Here is a 19,878-nt window from a genome sequence, read left to right as displayed (position 1 = left end):
TTGCTTAAAAGCTTTGAAGAATCTAATTTTTTTAATCAACTCAAGTCTCTGGTTCTGGAACAGAACTAGGACAATAAATCCTGGATTAGGAGACTATAAACAACATGTACATGACTTCATGACCTTTTAATACCATGAAATACTTAATGTTTTTCTACACAGAGATCCAGAAGAGTGTGCCCATTCTATCATACTTGTGCTATAATCACACCTGAATTTACAGAAATTAGGAGAAAGAAAATTCTTGCACAGAAAGTCATAGTATCTTTGTTTTCCTTCAGTCTTTATTTATAGTCTGAAACTACTGTATGTATTTTGTTGAAATCTGGCTCATTTTGGGAATTACAATATGCTAAGAGCTACGTGCAAAACTGCCTTTACCAGACATGCTGGAAAACATTCCTCAGAATTTCTGCCCCTGGCAAGGTCAAGCCTGACTTTGTCTGCTGGCAGGGAGAAGTCTGCTTTCTCAGTGTGCTTTCAGTGAAGCTCTGGTTTCAGAGCTTCTAATTGCAGTGTCCCCAACTGCAACAGTTCTGGCCCTTGGCCAGGAAACTCCTATTTTAGGATTCCCAATATGCCTGCTCTCCTTGGCAGAGCTGTGCCCAGTGGGATTAAGTGCCAGCCCTCCTGGAGCTCTTCCTTCTCCCCTGGCCACTGGACCCCAGGTGTTCCATCTTCCTCCCAACCCCACATGGTTTCTGCGATCTGTCTGCTCCACAGCGAGTTTCTATCTCTCAGCCAGTCCTGCACTTCCTGAGTGGAAATGCCCACAAAAACCAGACCCTTCCCTTCCTTTGCTTTTGTCAATCTAAAATCCCCTTCCCAGTTTCTCATCTTTCAGTTGCTAAGAGCTGTACACCAACATTTCAGTTCTCTATTCTGCTCCTAGAGATATGCCAAAGCTCAAAATCCCATAGCTCCCCAAACTAAAGAAAACATTTTCCCTTGACTTTTGTTTCACTATCCCCAAGTGGCTCCTGCTGTACCCATGGGAAATGATTCTCCATGGCCATACTGCAAGGAAGACTGAGCTCTCCCCTTAGCACGTGGAAAGGGACTCTGTGAGTTTATTGGGCCTGTGGTGAGCACTGTTCATTTAAAAAAATTTCCATTCAGTTTATCGTCCCGTAGCATCCAGAATTAAAGGAAGAATACTGACTGTGACCTGGAAAAGGAGAAATGAACTACATTTTTCTTTCCTGTTAAGCTCAGCTGTGCAATCATGGTCTGTCTGTATGTTTAGATTTGGTGCATCATCCGAAAAATCAAAATTAATTGTGTAATGATATATAACATTCATTTCCAAACAATGGTTTCATCAGAGCATTCATGGTGAGAACAGAATACTCCAATTTCATTACCCCCACAAATGTGTACTGCAAGATGTTTACTGCTATAATATAAAGCCAGAATGAGAAATTATCACTAAACAGATTATATTTCATACTCCGTTCTTTCTACTACATTCACTGATTTACGGGCTAATTGGAGAAAATGAGTAGCTCTCAAATGATATTTCAAGCTATTAATGTAAATTGGCAAGTCTATATTTGACTCAGAATGTATATCATTAAATTGTCCCCGAGCCCTAATGAAGAACACAGGCTGAAGAAGCAGAGGGATTATTAGAGTATTGAGAAAATCATGCAGTTCTATAGCTTGGTGGAGGTTTATTTCATGGCAGCCTTTCAAGGAACTAAGATTCCTCTTTGAGGGCAGTACTGAACTGTTAGCTGTGGACTTTAGTGTCCATATACATATTGTATCCATATACCTTATCCATATATCCCTATATGAATATATTTTTTTAATACTGATATAGAAAAGAGAGAAAACAGAGGTATATAATCTCTACATTTGCCTGTTTTAAGAGGATTCAAGAGAGCTAGAAACATATCCTTTGACTAAATCGTTAGCTTAAACCCAGATGAACATGACTATTTTGTCTTGTTTTATGGGCCTCCAGGAACTGTTTAAGACTGTATTGGATGACAGTGATGACCAGGAAAGAGAAGAAAACTGGCACCTCATGCAATGGTTTACAATCAAGTGAAAAACAGACATTAGCATGAAGGTTGAGACAAAAGCGAGACAAGCTTAGATTATTCATCAAACAGCTCACACACATTGGCATATCTGTGTGCCATGGTCCTGTGCTAAAATAGTGTTTTATGCAGTAAGATCAAGATCATGTGGGGACCTTCAAGCCCAAGACCTGTTTGAAGGTTTTTTCTGTTCTTCAGACTATTGCTCAACTTCAACGAGAACAGAAAGATCCTGATCTGAACCTTTGTTCACCCACAGACAATCTTCCTGTTTTTCCTGTTTTCCCTATTTTCCACCAGTACCAGTCTAAACCAGCGACTTCTATGCCTCACCCTAACAGTTCTACCTGCAGGCACTATTTCCCTCATCCCAGCTGCCAGGAAACTCTACAGGAGAGGAAATATCTCCAGCAGGTTATTCTGTCTCAAAGGGGAGAATGCTATGCAGGGAAGACAAATATCAGAAGCAGTGGGCACAAACTTTTGGGACATCACTTGTTTACTGTGAGGGGGGGTCCAAGCACTGGCACAGGTTACCCAGAGAGGCTTTGGAGTCCCCATCCTTGGAAACACTCAAAAACCAGGACATATTCCTGGGCAGCCAACAGTGGGTGATCTTGTTAAGCACAGGAGGGGAGAAGAAGAGCCCCACAGGTGCCTTCCATCCTCAGCCCTTCTGTTACTCAGTGCAAAATCCTCCAACAATCCAAGCAATAAACTAATTGTAACCAATGAAACATGAGAGTGACAAATAAATGTAATCTGCAAACTAAATTGGAAGTGCACATCTCGATAGAACCATCAATATCACAATTCTGGAACTTTGCTCAGTGCATTATGCTCAGAGCATTATTTGCAGCCAATCTATAAATAAACTCTTCATAAGAGGATTATATTTTAGCAGGAGAGATTCTGTGTATAAAAGGGTGAATTAAGGATAGATTATGGTACCTATGTTAATTTTTTGAAGTCTCTTTTTTACATCAAAATGCAGGATTTTAAAATAGCAGTAACTTTAATGATTATTCACCTTCATATTTCTTTTCCATTAAAATATATTTTCCATAAAACAGATGTTTTTAAACAAAAAATCTCTTTTTCATTAAAAAGTCTCATAAATAATTGAACTATGACATCTATATTTATATTCAATCAAACAGCAACTGTGAAATTTGTGAAGATAAGGGCATAGATAAAGGGATAAGATAAAGGGAAATTAATATAATTTAATTTTAAGGTGCCTAAGGGATATCGCTTTGCCATACAGTCAACAGAAAGTGGGCTACTCTGAAGAAAGACTGGGCACATTCAAATCAAGAACTCCTGTATCCACAATATAAGAGGGACTCAGTAAAAACACTTTTTAGATACATCCACAACCAAATGAAGTTCTGTGGATTTCCGATGAAAGCACCACATGCTTTCAGAGCAGAAATGTTCCTCCATGCTTCCCAGTGAGTGGTACATTTTATATTCACTCTCCTGAGCTATCATTTCCTTTATAACAAAGCTGGAAAGGGCTAGTAAGGATGACAGAGAGATTAGATGTAAGTATCTGTGCACATAGAGATGCTGGATGTAGGGGGGCACATCCTTGGGGGGACAGCAAGCTACTCTGTTCTGACCTGCTGTAAAATCCCCCAGCCAGTGTCAGCCATTCATTTAGGTGACAATCCTTGCGTCCACCACACATGGCAGATGCTGAGGCCCACACAGTCCCATAGATTCAAGATGAGAAAAGTAGTCAGGAACATGATAAGAATTACTGCATTTAGAGAGGCTCATCCTGAAACTGATTCAGACATTTAAACAAAAAAACAACAACAAAAACTTAAGAGTATTTACTGGTTTGAGAAAACAAATTATAAAGTGACTTGTATTAAATATTTTTTTAAATGTAGTGACACAGAAGCCTACATGGAAAATAGCACCACCCCTTCAGCTGTCCCACTAATTCCCTAGTAATATAAATAGTGTTTGCCACTCTATACTTACACCACAGCAATAATGACAAAGCCTATGGATAAATGATGCTGCCTGGGCTGTGATAAACTTGGCAAATTCATTCATGAGGAATGACCCAGGAGTCCAAGAGCAGCACTACGTATATGACACCTGCTGCCTCCCCACTGCAAGGCCCCTCTCTTGGGAAGTGTGAGTCAGAGTCACTTCTGAGCCCAGATGCTGAATGTAAAGAGCACAGATATTCCATTTCAGCAGCTTCAAACATCACAGTTTTTTCCTCAAGAACAGCAAAGTAATAACAGGGCCTGAAACACAGCCAGTCAGAAATCAAGATGCTCTATGCTCTGGAAAGAGCATTTTTACACCAATGGAGCCTGTAAGAGAAATGGAGCTGGTGGAGAATAATGGGATGAGAACAGATTGGTCATGCACAAGAAAACACCGCTCTGATGCTGGGCATAGGTGAGGGCCCAAAGGCTTAGTCAGGGAACAGTCTCAGATTTTAATCAGGGCACCCACCCAAAACTGCATTTGGGGTTTGCCTTCTAAAGCACGGTAAGGGAAAAGCAGTCCTGAAAGCCTCCATTTATTTTGTGTGGCTGGGGGCAGGAAGGAGAACAATATTGCTCTAAAACCAAAAAAAAGATGTTTCTATTTATTCAGTTGTGGCTCAGTCATCCCCACACTCATAAATTTCCATGGCCTACACTTGCACTGCCTGGTTCTCACAGTCACCACTGCATCATCCCAGCTGGGGAGAAATATGGAGTGTTGGTCTGCTGAGCCCTTACCCTTCCAATGGGCATGTTGAGTTCCTGCAGCCTCCTAAAGCCAGTATGTTCTCAGAATAAGTATTACTGACTGAAAAAAACACTTCTTGATTCAATCAGAATAATTCCACCAGGACTATTTATCCTTTCATAGCAGTAAACTCAAAGAATTGACTAAGACATATTCTGTAAGTATTTCCAGTTTGTTTTCAGTCTTTGTTGAAATAGTTGGGTTTTTTCATTCTTCCTAATGTATTACTTTTGTTTACATCTCTCAAAATCCATGTAATCCTCCTCCAGAAGGCATTTCTTCCCTTTTTTTCCCCTCCAGTGAAAAAATAATAGCCTTGCCCCCTTATTACATTTGCCATGACCAGCTGTGGCTAAATGACTCCTCTTGATACACAGCAGCTAAAAATCTGCCTCTCTAAATATATTGATATAAAAGCAGAAAGCTCAGTTGGTGGAATTAAAACCTTTTGTCATAATGGAGAAGCAAATGCTCTGCAAAATGTGCTCCATTCCAAAGGTTAGATTATCCTCACAACCCATGAGGGGAGCAATCCCTGGTAAAGCAAATCCTAGGGCATCCTGACAGAGCCAAGCTGATCACTTCTCTGACAATCACCTAAATATCCCCTTTGCTTTTGTAGTAACACAGAATGTGGATGCTCACAGAGCCCTCAGAGCTCCTTTTGGGAGCACGCATCAGGGCTGGCAATGTGCTGCTCTAAGGATTGCTTCCATCTGATAAGAAGTCTGGATAAGAGCTTGAGCAGTCACAACAGCCTCTCGTGTATCTTGACCTAGGAAGAGGTGGCCATAACAGGGGCAAACTTAAGCAACAATATTTCTTGGCTAATGTGTTGCCAATGCGCTTAGAGCAGGATGTCGAGGAAAGGAAACCGGAGGGCTTTTAAATAACAAAATCAGCTTGGGGGAGGACTGATTTATCTAATCCTTGCTCTCTGTATCTGGGTCACTTTAAATAATCTGATGATTAAAAGGTAGCCCCTCCTCCTTTCATGAGGGCCCCAATACAAAACAGTGGTCAACACATAACCTGCACTAATGGGGAACATATTCCCTTGTAAACTCTGGCAGGAATGTTAACACTGAAGGGAATCACTTCTTTCTCAGGCAGCTCCAGGGGTGACAGTTCCCATACAGTTCCCAAACAGGAGCAGATGGTATTTCCTCATTTTGCCTTCTACTTTTCAGCTTTGTACCTCCACATCAATCACTTGGCATTTGTCAAAGCGCCTCATCCTGGGAGGTGCAAGTCTCTACAGGTGGCTTTTCTTCACCTTGTCTGGGATGGAAGAATGTCAGGATGGACCCATTCCCTAAGGAAGGCATGGTCAGGACAGCTCAGCATCACTGCTGCAGGGACAGTCTACAAGTACACTCAGTTATGAGGATTGCTGCAGTCAGGCTATCAGCACATTTGGAAGGATGATTTCCAGTGTTAGGACATCCCTTACGCCTCTACATGAGTCAAATGATCCAGGATGATTTCAAGAGAAAGCAACAGGAACAAAGAGCGATTTATCAAAGCAAAGGGTTGGACTGACTAAATCTGGTGATATTTCTTCCACCCGGAAAAAATTCTAGAACTCATGTAAGAATTCCTAATATGCCAAAATGTAGATCTCATTTTGAGATGTAGAGGAAGAGCACAAAAAATAGTTACTTTTCTAATGCACGAGCAACAGCTAGGACTAGGTTTGGGGTGAAGGGATAATGCAGCAGTGGAACAAGGGTAACACTGGGCTCAGTGAAGGTGTGTGATGGGGGAATGGGTGTGGGTGGATGTGACAGAAGTGAGTGGCCAATTCCACTTCCATGAGTCTGCCTGATGGAACATTCCAGTGCTTCCTGAAGACTTTGCCTGAATGTCCCACTGAAATTCCTAAGTACCTAGAGGATGACCCACCTAAGTGAATACGTAGTTCAGCATATATGGCATTGATCAATCCATGGAATAGACCCTGATCTGCTCTGCAAAGAAGCACAAAGCTCAAAGGAACAGCCTGGAACACTCGGGTGGATCTGTTACCTACTCTGGGCTCTCCTTCAAACCATCCCTGTGTATTATCAGCAAGTGCAGCCTGGTCAGATCTACACAGGACCAAAATAATGGTCAAATCAAGGAGAGAGCTTGCAAAAATCAAGTTTTCACCTGTTGATACCTGTCTAGATCTGCTCACTGAACTATGTGTGGAGTCAACCACAGGAGCTTATAGATACTCATTATATAAATATATTTACTAATTAATATTTGTAGCAAAAGGCACTTCTAACTGAGCCAAAAAATTCCACACTTGTCCAGTTCTGGGTGGCAATATGCCAGAAAAGAGCAGCATCTTGTAGATTTTAGCCATTGTGGGTGTGCCCTCGTCCCAGGCTTTGCCTGAAAGATGCTCCAGGAAGATGTGAGCTCTCAAATGGCACGCACGAAACTGCAAGTGGAGTCACTCAATTAGTAATCACTGTGCAATTAGGCTTCGTATCAAAATAGAAATTACTAGTCTAAAAATAGCAGTGATGACATGTTAGCTCAAAAGGAACAGAGTTTTTAAAAGAGGAAGATGAACAAAATAACATCTCTGAAGGCCAACATAAAGCTGAAGGGCAAAGCAAAGTAATCTAATAGAAACCAGAAATCTATAAAATCAGAGCCCAGAATGCTTAACAGCCTCAGATAGCACAGATGGGGTTTGTAAACCCAGTGGTTTCAGTGGGTTTAATAGCATTTCCTAAGATAATTCTGTTATTTTGCTGTTGCAAGGAACTGGAAAATGAGTGTGGTGTTTCAGATGTCATTGCTTGTAAGTTTTGAGGAAGGCCAGTGTTTTTATGCCATTTAATCAAGGAAACAAAAGGAAAAACAACAAACTGAACAAGCTCAAGTTGCAACTACTCCTTTATCTACCATCAAAGAAGAAATTTTGTCACTATGGGAAATTGTCACCAGTGAAAATGAGAATGGCTTTGACAGATACTGAATTCTTTAAAGAGGAGGTGATGCTGCAACCAGAGAAACTCTGCTGGCACTAAATCACTACCAGCAAAGGGCATTTCACAGGAGCCTCAAAAATATAAAGTGTGAAATAATAGAGATAGCAAGGGGAAGATGCAGTGTACCCTCAAGAGCAACAACTGTTGCTAAAAGATTTGAGGGTGACAACAGGGCGCCTATTTTCGAAAATGGAATTGAGGGAAAATATAAAAATTAGAAGTTGAGCATTTCAATTATAATTTCTGACTTTTGTGTTCCATTTTACCTATAATGTCTATTTCTGTTAATTTCTCACTTTCTCAATTGAGCTATTTCTCGATATATTTTTCTTCACCTTTTTTTCATCAGTGACATCTTTCTAGGCAAGAAAACCTGAGTTTTTAAGAACTCAAGCACATTCTGTTCAGTCCTTCTTTTTCCTCTTTTCCTATCTAACGTGATATTTTTCTTTTTTGACCAGCTGTAGTTAGGTGTATTTGAAGCTGGCTTCATCTGTTATCATAGACCACATGTCTATTCTTTATTAATTGTAGAGTTTCTGTTTTTTCCTCTGTAACATTCATTTCCTATGACACGTGATTCTTGACACATCAATGCAAGCTTGAGCAGAAAGGCAGCATTCATCAGCTTCATTCCATTCATGGAGCATTAAAGAGTTACTTGGTAATTAAGGGACACCTTCCACTGGAATGTTTCCTTTGGCAGTGGCAACAAGAGCCTCTGAACACCTGCCTGAAGCAGCTATTACCCACGTTATCCACCTCTTCTGGGAAAGCACAGCAGGACAGAAAGACACAACCCCAAGGCCCCAAAGCTGGGTGACACCACATTAAGGACTCCTGCTCCCAGTCAAGTCAACAGGACTTGTTTAATTAAGACAAGAAGGCACAAAGGCAGGACATCTGTAACCCAGCAGTTCCAATCCATCCTGCCTGGAGGGAACCAGTGAGCAGTAGTGGGGAAAATGTCCTCCATCAGATTAACTCAATTAAGTCAAGTGGCAAATGCCTGTAACAGCTCTGTGTACACTACACAAACCACCCAGTGCTAACAATAAACGTCTCAAAAACTGGAATACTACAAAAAGTAATACCCATAAACACATTCTCCAGTTCTAACTGGATTTTCTTTTTTTTAATTTAGAAAACCACATTTATTTTTTCATAAGTAAAAGCTTTTTGGGAAGACTTTTTGAGGAATAGTGCTGCATGAAAGTATTATTTCTAACTATTATTTCTCTTACCATGCTCAAAACATTAAAGACTTTATCTTCTAATACACATAAAAAGGCTGATAAATATATGAAGAAATCATCCAGCTTGTTCATTATGAAAGGAGTTTGCTAAATTTTTGAACAAAGGAACTACATTTCTCATCTTTAACAGGAACAGAGCATGGGGAGCAACTGACCATCAGCTGTCCCAAGAGAGCTGTTCCATCATTTTGAGGCAAAAAGCATAATACAGAAAATATTTTTAAAATCTTGGAGTCAGGCAACTTAAAGGTTTTTTTGGTTTCTTTCTCTTGTCTTAAAATGTGCTAAAGGAACAGACAGACATTCATTCTGTAAAGCAGTTTATTCATCTCCTGCTCTCCACTTACCTTACCCTGTCCATGGTGAATTTATAACATCCAACAACTGGAAACCCTCCAGGTCCCACCTTCCCAGGTCTGGGCAAGCAAGGTGGGGAGCTAGTGCTAGGAAATATTTTTTTATTTTTGAGGATGTCACCAGCCAAGTGCTTCAGAAAGATGCAGTTTCTTTATCATGTATATCACCTGTTCAGCCCCTTAGCTACAGACAGTTGGTATAATTATGGCAGCATTTACGAACATTAATCAAATTATTCATTTGATGAATAATGAAAATGGTTCTTATTCCTAATCAAAGGAAATCCTAAGTAAGGAACCCCACCCTGTCCTCTGGAGTGTTTTGGAATAGCAGACCAGTTTCATGTCAGTGGAAATAAGAGGGCAGTTTTTACAGTTGGTTTTCCTACCAGGACAAGAGGATTTTTCCCCATTCAAATGTACATCACAAACTTTTGATTGAAATTCTTTATGATATGGAAGGAATTCAGAAGCCTGGAGTAAGTTATCTGCAAACTTTTAGCCAAAAAGTAACCATAAAAAGCAATGATAAAAATCAAGCCCTTGAGAAATTATCTTCTTCGTTATTGCTCACCAAATTCCACTCAAATATTTATACCCTTTGGCATCTTCTAGTAATTCCTAGCTTTCTTCCAGAAATTGTGGCAGAAATTTTTCTGTCACCAACAACAGGAGTTCCCGTATCACACAATAAGTACATAATGACTTCAATTCAGTATTTGCTTTTATTCTGCCTGTGAGAGAATGCCTCAATTTGCTTGATTTGTCAAGCTTGGATGTTTAAAAGCAGCGTGTAATATCTCAGATCTTACAAGAGCTCACCAAATAACTTCTAGAAGCGAGAAGGGAAAAGAGCACATACCTGAGATTGTGCATTGATATTGGCTCCCTCCTTCACCAGAACTTTGACAACTTCAGCTTGTCCTGCTAAGGAGGCAATGTGCAGGGCTGTATTCCCTTTCTGTTAGAGGGAGGGGGAAAATGCAAGTTATTATTACCTTCTTTCAGGAATCATTTCAATCAGCAGGTTTTTTTAAATAGCATTCACATGCATGTGCCTGGCTGTGGAAAGGCTAAAGGGAAAACAATTTATCCCACAGGTGCTTTTTCAATTGTGCCCATGGGTAAAAAGACCCTGGATATTATAAAGTCAATTACTCATTTTCACAGATTTGAAAAAATCAACTGCTTGGAGCTATGCTAATTCTCCTTAAAATAAGGAGGACCTGTCACTGGAAATAAGGAAAATCTGGTATTGCTAAAAACGTATAATGGTTCCTCTGTATTACACTACAAATAGTCTCGTCCTCTTCATTTCCTACCAATGAGCTTGAGCAAGGCAACTCCCAGGCCCCAACAGAAATAACAGTTGAAATATCAGTGTGGTATTTATATTATTCTCTTATTTTGTACTTTTGGGGGGTTTGTCTGTATTTGCCATATGTATTGGATAAACTTAAAGACATGCATCAATTACCTTAGTGGCAGAATCCACAGCCGAGCCTCTTTCCAGCAACTCCTGTACCAGTCCCACGTGGCCCTCCTTGGCTGCCAGGTGCAGAGCATTGAGCCCATTCTGCAAGCACAAGGGCCAGATGCATTACAAATATCAGATAGACATTCCTACCTCGCCCTGGGATCAGGAGAAGATTAGGAGCTGGCATGCTATTACATCTCTTAGCTGACTGTCTGCATAAGTCAGATACTTTGGGCAAGGCTATTTAAGCTGAGGCTCTGTGGGACTAAATTCTCCCAGGACATTTTTCTCATAGTAACAAATACATCAAACCAAACTGCATTATGTGAGTATCAAAAAAAGATTCCTTATTTTCTAATAACTTCCCATTACCACAGACTATTACCTTGGGCATCTCCATGGAGCCCAGTATTTCAAACCTTGAGTGTTTTTCTGCCTCACTTTGCTGTAACCTTAACCAGCCCTGCTGAGATTTTATCAATACTGAGAAATCACAGGACTCAGCTAAATTTACACAGGATGTCTCTACTCCATCAGAGTTACTCCATGCTGCTGTAAGCACCCTGAGCCCTGGTATCTCCTCTGGGATAACTGGTATCAAATAGAAACCCAAAAGCACAAATAGGCCAAAATGGCCGTTGATCACTTTGACTTGCAAAATGATCCTTGATCTGGCACTTCTGCTGCTGTCTGATGAGCAAGTCTTCACTAAACTTTGAGGTTTTCTAATTTCAAAAAGGAAAAGAAAATTAACTAAATAAAAGTGAGGATTGATGAAAAGATAACCTAAGAAAGTCAGCATCTAATCCTCTCCACATTCAACAGGAACAGGATACTTTATCTCATATAAATTCCTGCCATGGAAACTTCATCTCCTTCTTCCTAGTATCCCCCTTCCACCCAAGTAAAAAAATTACATTACAGTCTATTGTAGATGAATAGCCAACCTTTTTTTTACAATCCTAAGGTATTTTTCATGCTACATCAGACAGGTGACAGCAACAAATACTGCCATTCCCTCCAGCACTCTCCTGGTTTCCATATTGCAGGCATCAGGAGCAATACTCAGGTGTTTGAGTAACCAGCAGCAAATTCAGCACTGTGGAATTTTTATCACTTTGCTTGTCTCTGAGCAGTTCAGAGTCATTCCAGCTGTGAAATAAACAGGCAACTTTCAGGCCTTTATTTGTCCATTCACAGAGGCAGCTGGAGCCTGTAATTTCCAGTGGGATTTTAAAGCACTTAGCACTTCACAGGAGGTATTTGATGGGATTTTGTCCAATGGCTTCAGACACAGCAATGCAAACACATTTCAGCACTAACTCCATTTGATTCCACATCCATGTAAGCAGCACAGGAGTGGAACTATGAGAAAAGCAAAGGAACTAAAGGAAGGCCATGGTCCCAGGCTGCCAAAAGCAGAGGAACACCCTCCTGCAGCCTGGTAGAGAGAAAAGTGGCTTCAATCCCCATTATGTGGGAAAAGCTACAGCAACCAGAACATCCTTATTCCAGAGGAAACACTCTTATTATGGAGCTGCAGTGCCCAGGGGTAGCAGTAGTGCCATGCCCTGGTCAAGGATAAATCCTTAGCCAAAAATATGCAGTGAGGTTGACTATAATCACCAGGATGAGGAATATTGCTCATGTCAGGGAATATTTTGCAGGCTGAACACGTTTCAGAAAACTCTGATCTTTCTTGGTTTTTAATCTCAGCTGAGTATCAACCAACCATAATTACTACCTACAGTGGCTGAGAGCTTTGAGCTAGTATTTTGTGGGGAAACACAGTGTTCTCCTCACTGTTTAAGAACAAAGACCTGTTCTGTATCTGATCTCACAGATTCTATCATCAACTCTTTCCATGGGAATCTGAAGGGCAGCTTGTCCTCCTCACAGTGTACACAGCTGATGTACTGCTACAACATGTTATTAACCTTCTTGGCTCTTCAGGAACAAACAGCAGAGAAACTGCAAAATTCATGGCCCATAAATGCCTCTGAATGCAAAAAGGTGAGGATGAGCCTCCGTTTTGGTTTACCATGTGCCAAAATATGGAGAGAGCAAGGCTTGTCCCAGTGCTTAATCTCTGAAAACACTTGTATTCCTACTTCTGAGCCACATATCTGTTGATGTCATATTAAGCACCTGAAAGCTGATATTGCTGCAACCACTGAGTTTCTTCACATTACAGGACTTCTTTTAATGCATTAAAACATGAGCAAAAAGAATAGTTGAGGTCCAGTAAAAAGCTTACAGGAACAAGCTCCAGCTTAGAACTATAGGCATTCAAATTCCATAATTCCTTAAATGAAGCAAGCTGGGGTAAGCAGTAGCAAGCCCTGCACTTTAAATGCTGAGGGCCAGCACAACCAAAGCCTTAAAGCAACTTTTGTTCTCTTTCTCCGTAATCAGAACCAACGCTGCAATTATTTTCCAGCCCACGTGGCTGATCCCTGCTACTTCTGATGATGGAATCTCAGATTTAATCAATGCAACTCCTCCGTTCCTGTCAACTGGATTTTTGTAGTTCAGAACAACAAAGGTTTCTGACACATCCCTTTTTCTCTCCCCTGCCCACCAAAAAGTTGGGGAGGGGTGAAATTAGTTGTCTGCTAAGCAAAAGTGTGCCACACAAGGACAAAGCCTGCATATGCCATAACTGCCATTCTTTTGGAGACTCCTTGCTGATATTAACTCCCATAAAATAACCTAATACTAAGCTTTCCAAGCTGGTGGTTCTTTACAAGTGTTTCCCCGCAGTGCCTGATTCCCTCAATTTCCTTTCTCCTCCACCACCAAGGCAGAGACATCAATGCTTTCTGTCCCATGGAGTGCTACAAATGTACATGTACCACTGACTTCTCACAGCATTTCCTGCAGTGCCACCCTTGGTATTTTCACTGCACTGGAAAACCCCAGGGGTTTCTTGGACATCCTAAAAATCACCAGCCTACACTTATTCCCCCTGAGACAGACACTGACACTGCTCTTGTCTGGAAATCACCCCCAAAATTTCCCTGCTACCTCTGCCTTCGTATTCAGTTGCCTCACAGAGCAGTCCTCATGCAATGGAAGCTCTTTCATCACTGCCTGGTTCAGCACCAATCCTGCTGTGGCGTTTATTCCTTCTGGGACATCACCCAGATCCAATAGCTTCTCCCATTCCCACCTAACCCTACTGTGCCAAAGCAAACTGACACCATGGAAAACCTATATCTTGGCAGAGCATCAGATCAGCCTGTAGTTCAAAGGACATTTTAAATCAGCCAAATCAGTGCTCTGTGGGCTTTTACACCCTTCCTTCTAAGCTCATCTCTGACAGGTACAGACAATAACCCGGCAGTCCTAGAAAGCTCAAGTGACCTTCTGCTGGTGAGAATCAGTGAGGATGATAAAGAACTTAAAATGTAGAAATGGGGCAAAGAAAGTGTTTGAGGAAAGTGGAGAAAAGGTTCCATGATAACAGCCCAATGGCAAAGCATAACTTCAAAACACAATGAAAATTAAAAAGCTTTTGTGACTAACACTGTATGGTGGTGCTGACTCTTTTTGCCAGCAGAGACGGAAACTAGAAAGAAGTACCACGGTCTTTGTTAAACTCAGATACTTTTCTCTCTTTAATAGACAGCTCTGCAAAGTCTCTCCTCTGAATAAATCTCTCAGAGAAGTAAAATGTGCATGGGGCAACCTCTTTTCAAGCGAGATTTGGGAAAGGGTACATTAGAGAGCTGGGCATGGCTTTCTGAAGTCCAAATGTTTGTGGAAGTTCTTCCTAAAAATATCACAAAGAAATTAAGGGGACGGTGGGGAAAAAAACAAAGAAAAACATTATCAGTTGATGAAAATTCTTCCTTTATGTTGCATTATAGTCTAGGAAGTCAAGGAACTGAATTAACCTATGGAGTGACATCAAATGTGGCGCTGCTGACCTCATTATGCTACGGTGCTCCTTCAAACCATAGCTGGCACTGCTGGGAGAGGCAGTGCCTTTCCAGTTGGAAGGAGGGAGGAGGGAAGGAAGGAGGAGAGGGAGTAATTACCAGCTGTGCTCTGCCTCTCTGTCACCCAAGGAATAGAGACCAGCTGAATTAAAAGGAAGCCAACAAAACAAGAGCAAAAGCCAAGCTGACAGAGACTCAAAAAGCCTTGGAGCAGGAGGCCCCCAAAACTACCTCATACTTGATCCCTGATCTGCTCAAGGCATTAGACTTCACAGAGGAGCACAGAAGACTTGTTCAAAGCAAATGCCCAACAGCCATCACATTTTTCCTTGCAAGACATCACCCTGAAAACTGACAGGTTTCCCAGGACTAGATGGAGAAACTTTACTTGATGTTGCCTTTGGATCCCCAGTTCAGTTTCAAAAACCAGCAGGCACTGATGAGCTCCCAGAACAGTCAGAGCCCGGGGTCCAACTCCTGCTGGAACCTTGGGCTGCACAAATGCTCAGTGCAACATTTGTTTTGCCAAGCAACATTTTGTACATGAGGCAGGAGCAAGTTGCTTTCTCTTGCTACATTAACTAGAAACAGTAACTACATCCTAAAAAAATACATTTGTAGTATAGGAAGGCAGGTTTAAAGGAAACAGATATTTGCAAATACTATTGGTTATCCGTCGTATAAAATACCAGGAATTGGATTTTTTCAACAGACTCCTCATAAAACTGGGGAATTTTGTCCCCTAACATTTTTAACTCTCTCCAGAAATAAACAGAGTTGATTTATGATTTTCAGAAAAGATGACTGTGCTTGATTTCAGATTAAAGTAGGCAATACTAAAATAAATGAACTTGTTATGATGGCAGCATTCTACAAAGCATATTTAAGTAATGTCTAAGTGTTAACTATATAATTGTTTTATTAACTACTTTGTGTTCAGTATATCCAGAAACATTAAGCTCCATCATATTTTGGCAACAGTTACACTGAGAAAATACTTTGATTATCTTTAAAGATCTACCACTCTGAAAACTCAGGATGTGAGAAAAAACATTGAAACTGAAGAAAGAATCTCCTGGTGTTCTCTCCATTCAGGAAAGCTTATATTTAACATTATGTATGGTTTTCTCATATGAGATCTAATCTAAAAATAGCATTTTACTGAGGAAAAATACCCTGCACATACAAAGCTCCATTTTAACAAGAGCCTTGAGATATCTCACTGTTAAAAATAAAATACACCCCTGCATTTTGCACAGACTGTGTTTGCTTCTCCCCTTAGACAGCTGGAGCACAATGACGTGGACACCCCTGCCAAACCCTGCGGAGGAAACAAAGGAGGAGGAATAACTTTAAGGCTGCCATGGCTTACTCAATATTCCCTGACCTCTAGCAGAGGGAGTCTGCTCCCACTCCCAATAAAATTTACAATACACCAGTGATGCTTAATCCTGGAAGCACTGAGGGTCTTAGTTACAAAAACCTCTGGAAGCAATTTTACATGGCACCAGAATTGGAGTCTGCCAGAAGCTGAAGTGCTCGGTCGTGCTCAGTGGATGGTGAAAGCTTTGATCTCACCTACATGGTACAAGTGGAGCTTTGTCACCAGCTGCAGGTGGGAAGCACTTTCCACAGAGGATAAATCTGCAGCAGCTTTTGCCATATTCCTCCCATAACCAGCAAGAGAATTTGAAGACTGGGAAAAAAGCTTGTAATGCTCCTAAGCAATTATCATATTAACTATGTTCTGTCCTGGGGGTGAATCTCTTTGTTAATATTGGTGCATATAATAAAGATGGAAAACTTGCTGGATCTATTTGAACACAAGAACTTGAATATGGCTTTACTGTCTCCTAACTGGGCAACTTGAAGTTTGCCAGGTCAGATCCCATAAAACTCAGGAAGTTTTCCTTGACACTAAGTCTTTTAATGGAAACTTTCTCCTAGACAGTAAGACAAGAACATTTCTGTATGTTTTCAATAAGCAGAACATGAAAAGCCCCAGCTCTTATCCTCCTCATCATTAAATTCCTTGGCACAGCCAACAGATCTGCTCTCACTCCTGTGCCTCAGCTTCCATTTGACACATGCCTTCTTTAATCATCTCCAGCTTTCCTTCAGCAGGGAAGGTGATAGCGCCAAGTATTTTAGATTATTTCATTCCTGATTCTCCAAGTTACTCTTTTTGTCCCCCAAAAAAGAAATAGTGGTCACAATTCTGGGATTTTACTTCCAAATGGCATAGCCACTCTGCAGTTAGTGGTCACACTGATCAAATCTGGCTAAGAGTTAAGGGAAAGCAGGGCACCATAAAGCCTGAGCTGTCAAGTTCCCCATCAAAGAAACTGCAGAGATTTCACTGGAAAGCCAAGACACTTCCCAGAACTGATGCAGACACTTACTTGCATATTTAAGTCACAGTTAGAGTCTTATTAAACTTGATGGTTCTAGTCACTAGAATTAAGGCTGCAAATGTAGGTCCCTAAGCTATGAAGCCAAAGTAATTGGATTTATATGACAGAGCTACAAAAGAGCCAAGCCAAAACATTGTGTCACATTACAGTCACATCAATGGAGAAACTTTAACAGTGTATTTTTACAGCAGTTATAACTTCCTTGAAAGGGGGCACGGTATGTTAAGCACAACATTTAAGTACCTTCTATGTTATGTTGTAGATATTTCTGACCAGTGGTAAAAACACACTGAGTTTTGTGAAATAAGGTGAAAGCCCATGGGTACCCCTTTAGCCATCTGAGAGTACCCAGAGCTGCAGTGCCAGCGCAGGTGAGTGCCAAGCTGTTCATCTACTTGGGCATGAATTATCCGGCCAGCTACAACTACATCCACTCAAGGGCTTACCTACCCCTGAGACCTCACAAAAACAACAGGGGAAGCCTCAGACTCCCACAGCTGAGCTCACAGGGGATCAGGGGCTTCACGTGGGATGGCTAAGGAAAATCCATGGGCTGAGCTCATCACATCCAGCAGGATAAAGAGATAAATCACATCTCTACAGTGCCCAGGTTTCTTGCAATTCACTCATGCAAGCTTGTGTCCATGAAATGTCTTACCTGATTACAGGTGTTAATGTCTATTCCACTTTTCAGGTATTCCACTACCTTGTCCAAATTGCCAGCTCTGGCAGCTCGGAGAAAGCTTGCATTGCTGTCAGACTGCAAAAAGAGAAGAAAAAAATTCTCCAATTAGCCCCTGCTTGAACCAGAACAGAACTTCATCAGTGGTGAAAGGTTTCCACATTTTATGCTGCAGAAGAAAAAAGCCGTGAAACAGCTGAGTTTGAATTATATCTGCATTAATTAGCATATTTAAATTAGGCAATAATGGCACAAAAGAACTGCAGACCTGTCAGAGTGAGCAAAACAGTAATAATTGCTGACATTCAAAATTTAGCAAGAACAAAAAAAAAAAAACCACAAAAAACCCCCAAAAAACCCAACAACCATAAATCATAGTAACTGATATTGTCAACAAGAGAAACATAAATGCATCAACTTGCTAACTGTAGTTTTCTAGAGAATTACATATAAATATATAATCTCTTTATATATATAATTTTCTGCATTACTAATGTATTTTTCCATGTTGTTTATAGATGTGTATAGATGTTGTTTACAAATCTAGATCTATTATTTTTAGATACCTGTGCTCAAAGTGGGCAGCAGCGCACGTGTAGCTAACCTCAGAACAAAGCGGATGAAGTACTCAGGGCTGAGTATCTCAATCCAGGATCATGCTGTAAACATTCCCACCCCTAAACTGCGGGATCTCATTAAAAAGAAAAAAGATTTAGAAATTCTATGAAAATAAGCTTGCATTTTTCAGCCAGGTTGAAACGTACAGTTAAGCAATGGAGTGTGGAACGCCTCAGCCCTCTTGTTTGTGTGCAACAAAAAAACCTCCACTGGCTGCTGGAAACCAGCCCAGAGGTGGATGTTCCCCCGCACGGGCAAACTGGCTAAACGGACACCCGACACCAGGAGACAGCCCCGAGCCGGGCCACGGAAGCCACGAGCACCAGAATAAGAGTTTGGGACAGAAACAATGGTCCCAGCCGAGTGGGAGTGAGTGGGAGCGGCAGGTAAAAGAGCACCAGAGCCTGTTTGTGGGCTGTGAGCTCAGAGGCAGGGGATGCCCGCCCTCCCTCGGGCTGGGACTCGCTCCTCGGCATCATGAGAATATCCTAAACCCCTCCCACTTCCAGCCACTTATTTCACTTGCCCAATCCGTTCCACTGCATTTTTTCGGTCACCCTGCTTATCACCCGCTTGACAATCCCCGATTCCAGCTTATTTTAATCTGCAACAGATGGATGTCATCAAAATCAGCCTCCTTACAACTCTGCTACATGCCAAGAGAAAATTATGACTTTGTGAGCACATCCTTTCCTGGGATGAGGATATGTTCATAAAGACATCAAACTACGTTTTAATATTTAAATACCTTTGGAAAAAATCATGTGTCTTGGTAAAAACATTACCCAACAACAAATATCTGAGTGCATGAGGGGTAAATTGGGACACTCTGGCTGATAAAAGAAGCTTTGCCCTCAATAATACCAACATTTTACCTTCTTTCTTCGCATTTTTTCATGCTTCACTACTATGACAATAATTTACCATTGCAAAACTACAATCATCAGCTTTATACTTTTTAAAAGTTAAGAAAGAATGATGCAACAAATTACCACCTACAGCTTTGGCTTCTTAGGGATGAACCAATCATTGCTTGTTTTTCTTTCGCACAGAACAACACAAAAAGCTTTAAGTGCTGACATCTCCATTATTGCTGGGAGTTCAGATTGTAGCTAAGCCCACACAACCCTATGTCATTTGTTTCTGGCTAAGAAGACACAAGCAATGCTTTCCAAGCAGATTCACATTTCCTTGATTCATAATTTTATTACCTCATAATCAAATTGCTGCAGTGTACATCACTTCAAGTCACTTCAAAACACTTTCCATACACCAGAATAATGATCAGAATGCAAAGTATTAACTTCTTGTCTACATAAAGAGTATT

The 19,878-nt window shown here is 41.0% G+C and overlaps 1 protein-coding gene across 1 annotated transcript in view; it reads right to left on the bottom strand.

The window, feature by feature from the left end:
- ANK2 (ankyrin 2) overlaps positions 1-19,878 on the bottom strand; it is a 148,757-nt gene that overhangs the window by 99,240 nt on the left and 29,639 nt on the right. Inside the window, 3 exon segments of the mRNA XM_050973712.1 lie at positions 10,279-10,377; positions 10,894-10,992; positions 17,910-18,011. Of these exon segments, the coding sequence (XP_050829669.1) occupies positions 10,279-10,377; positions 10,894-10,992; positions 17,910-18,011 (300 nt within the window).

The sequence above is a fragment of the Serinus canaria genome, chromosome 4, assembly GCF_022539315.1.
Source record: "Serinus canaria isolate serCan28SL12 chromosome 4, serCan2020, whole genome shotgun sequence".
NCBI classification, from domain to species: Eukaryota; Metazoa; Chordata; class Aves; order Passeriformes; family Fringillidae; genus Serinus; species Serinus canaria.
This window is presented reverse-complemented; position numbering and strand designations above follow the sequence as displayed.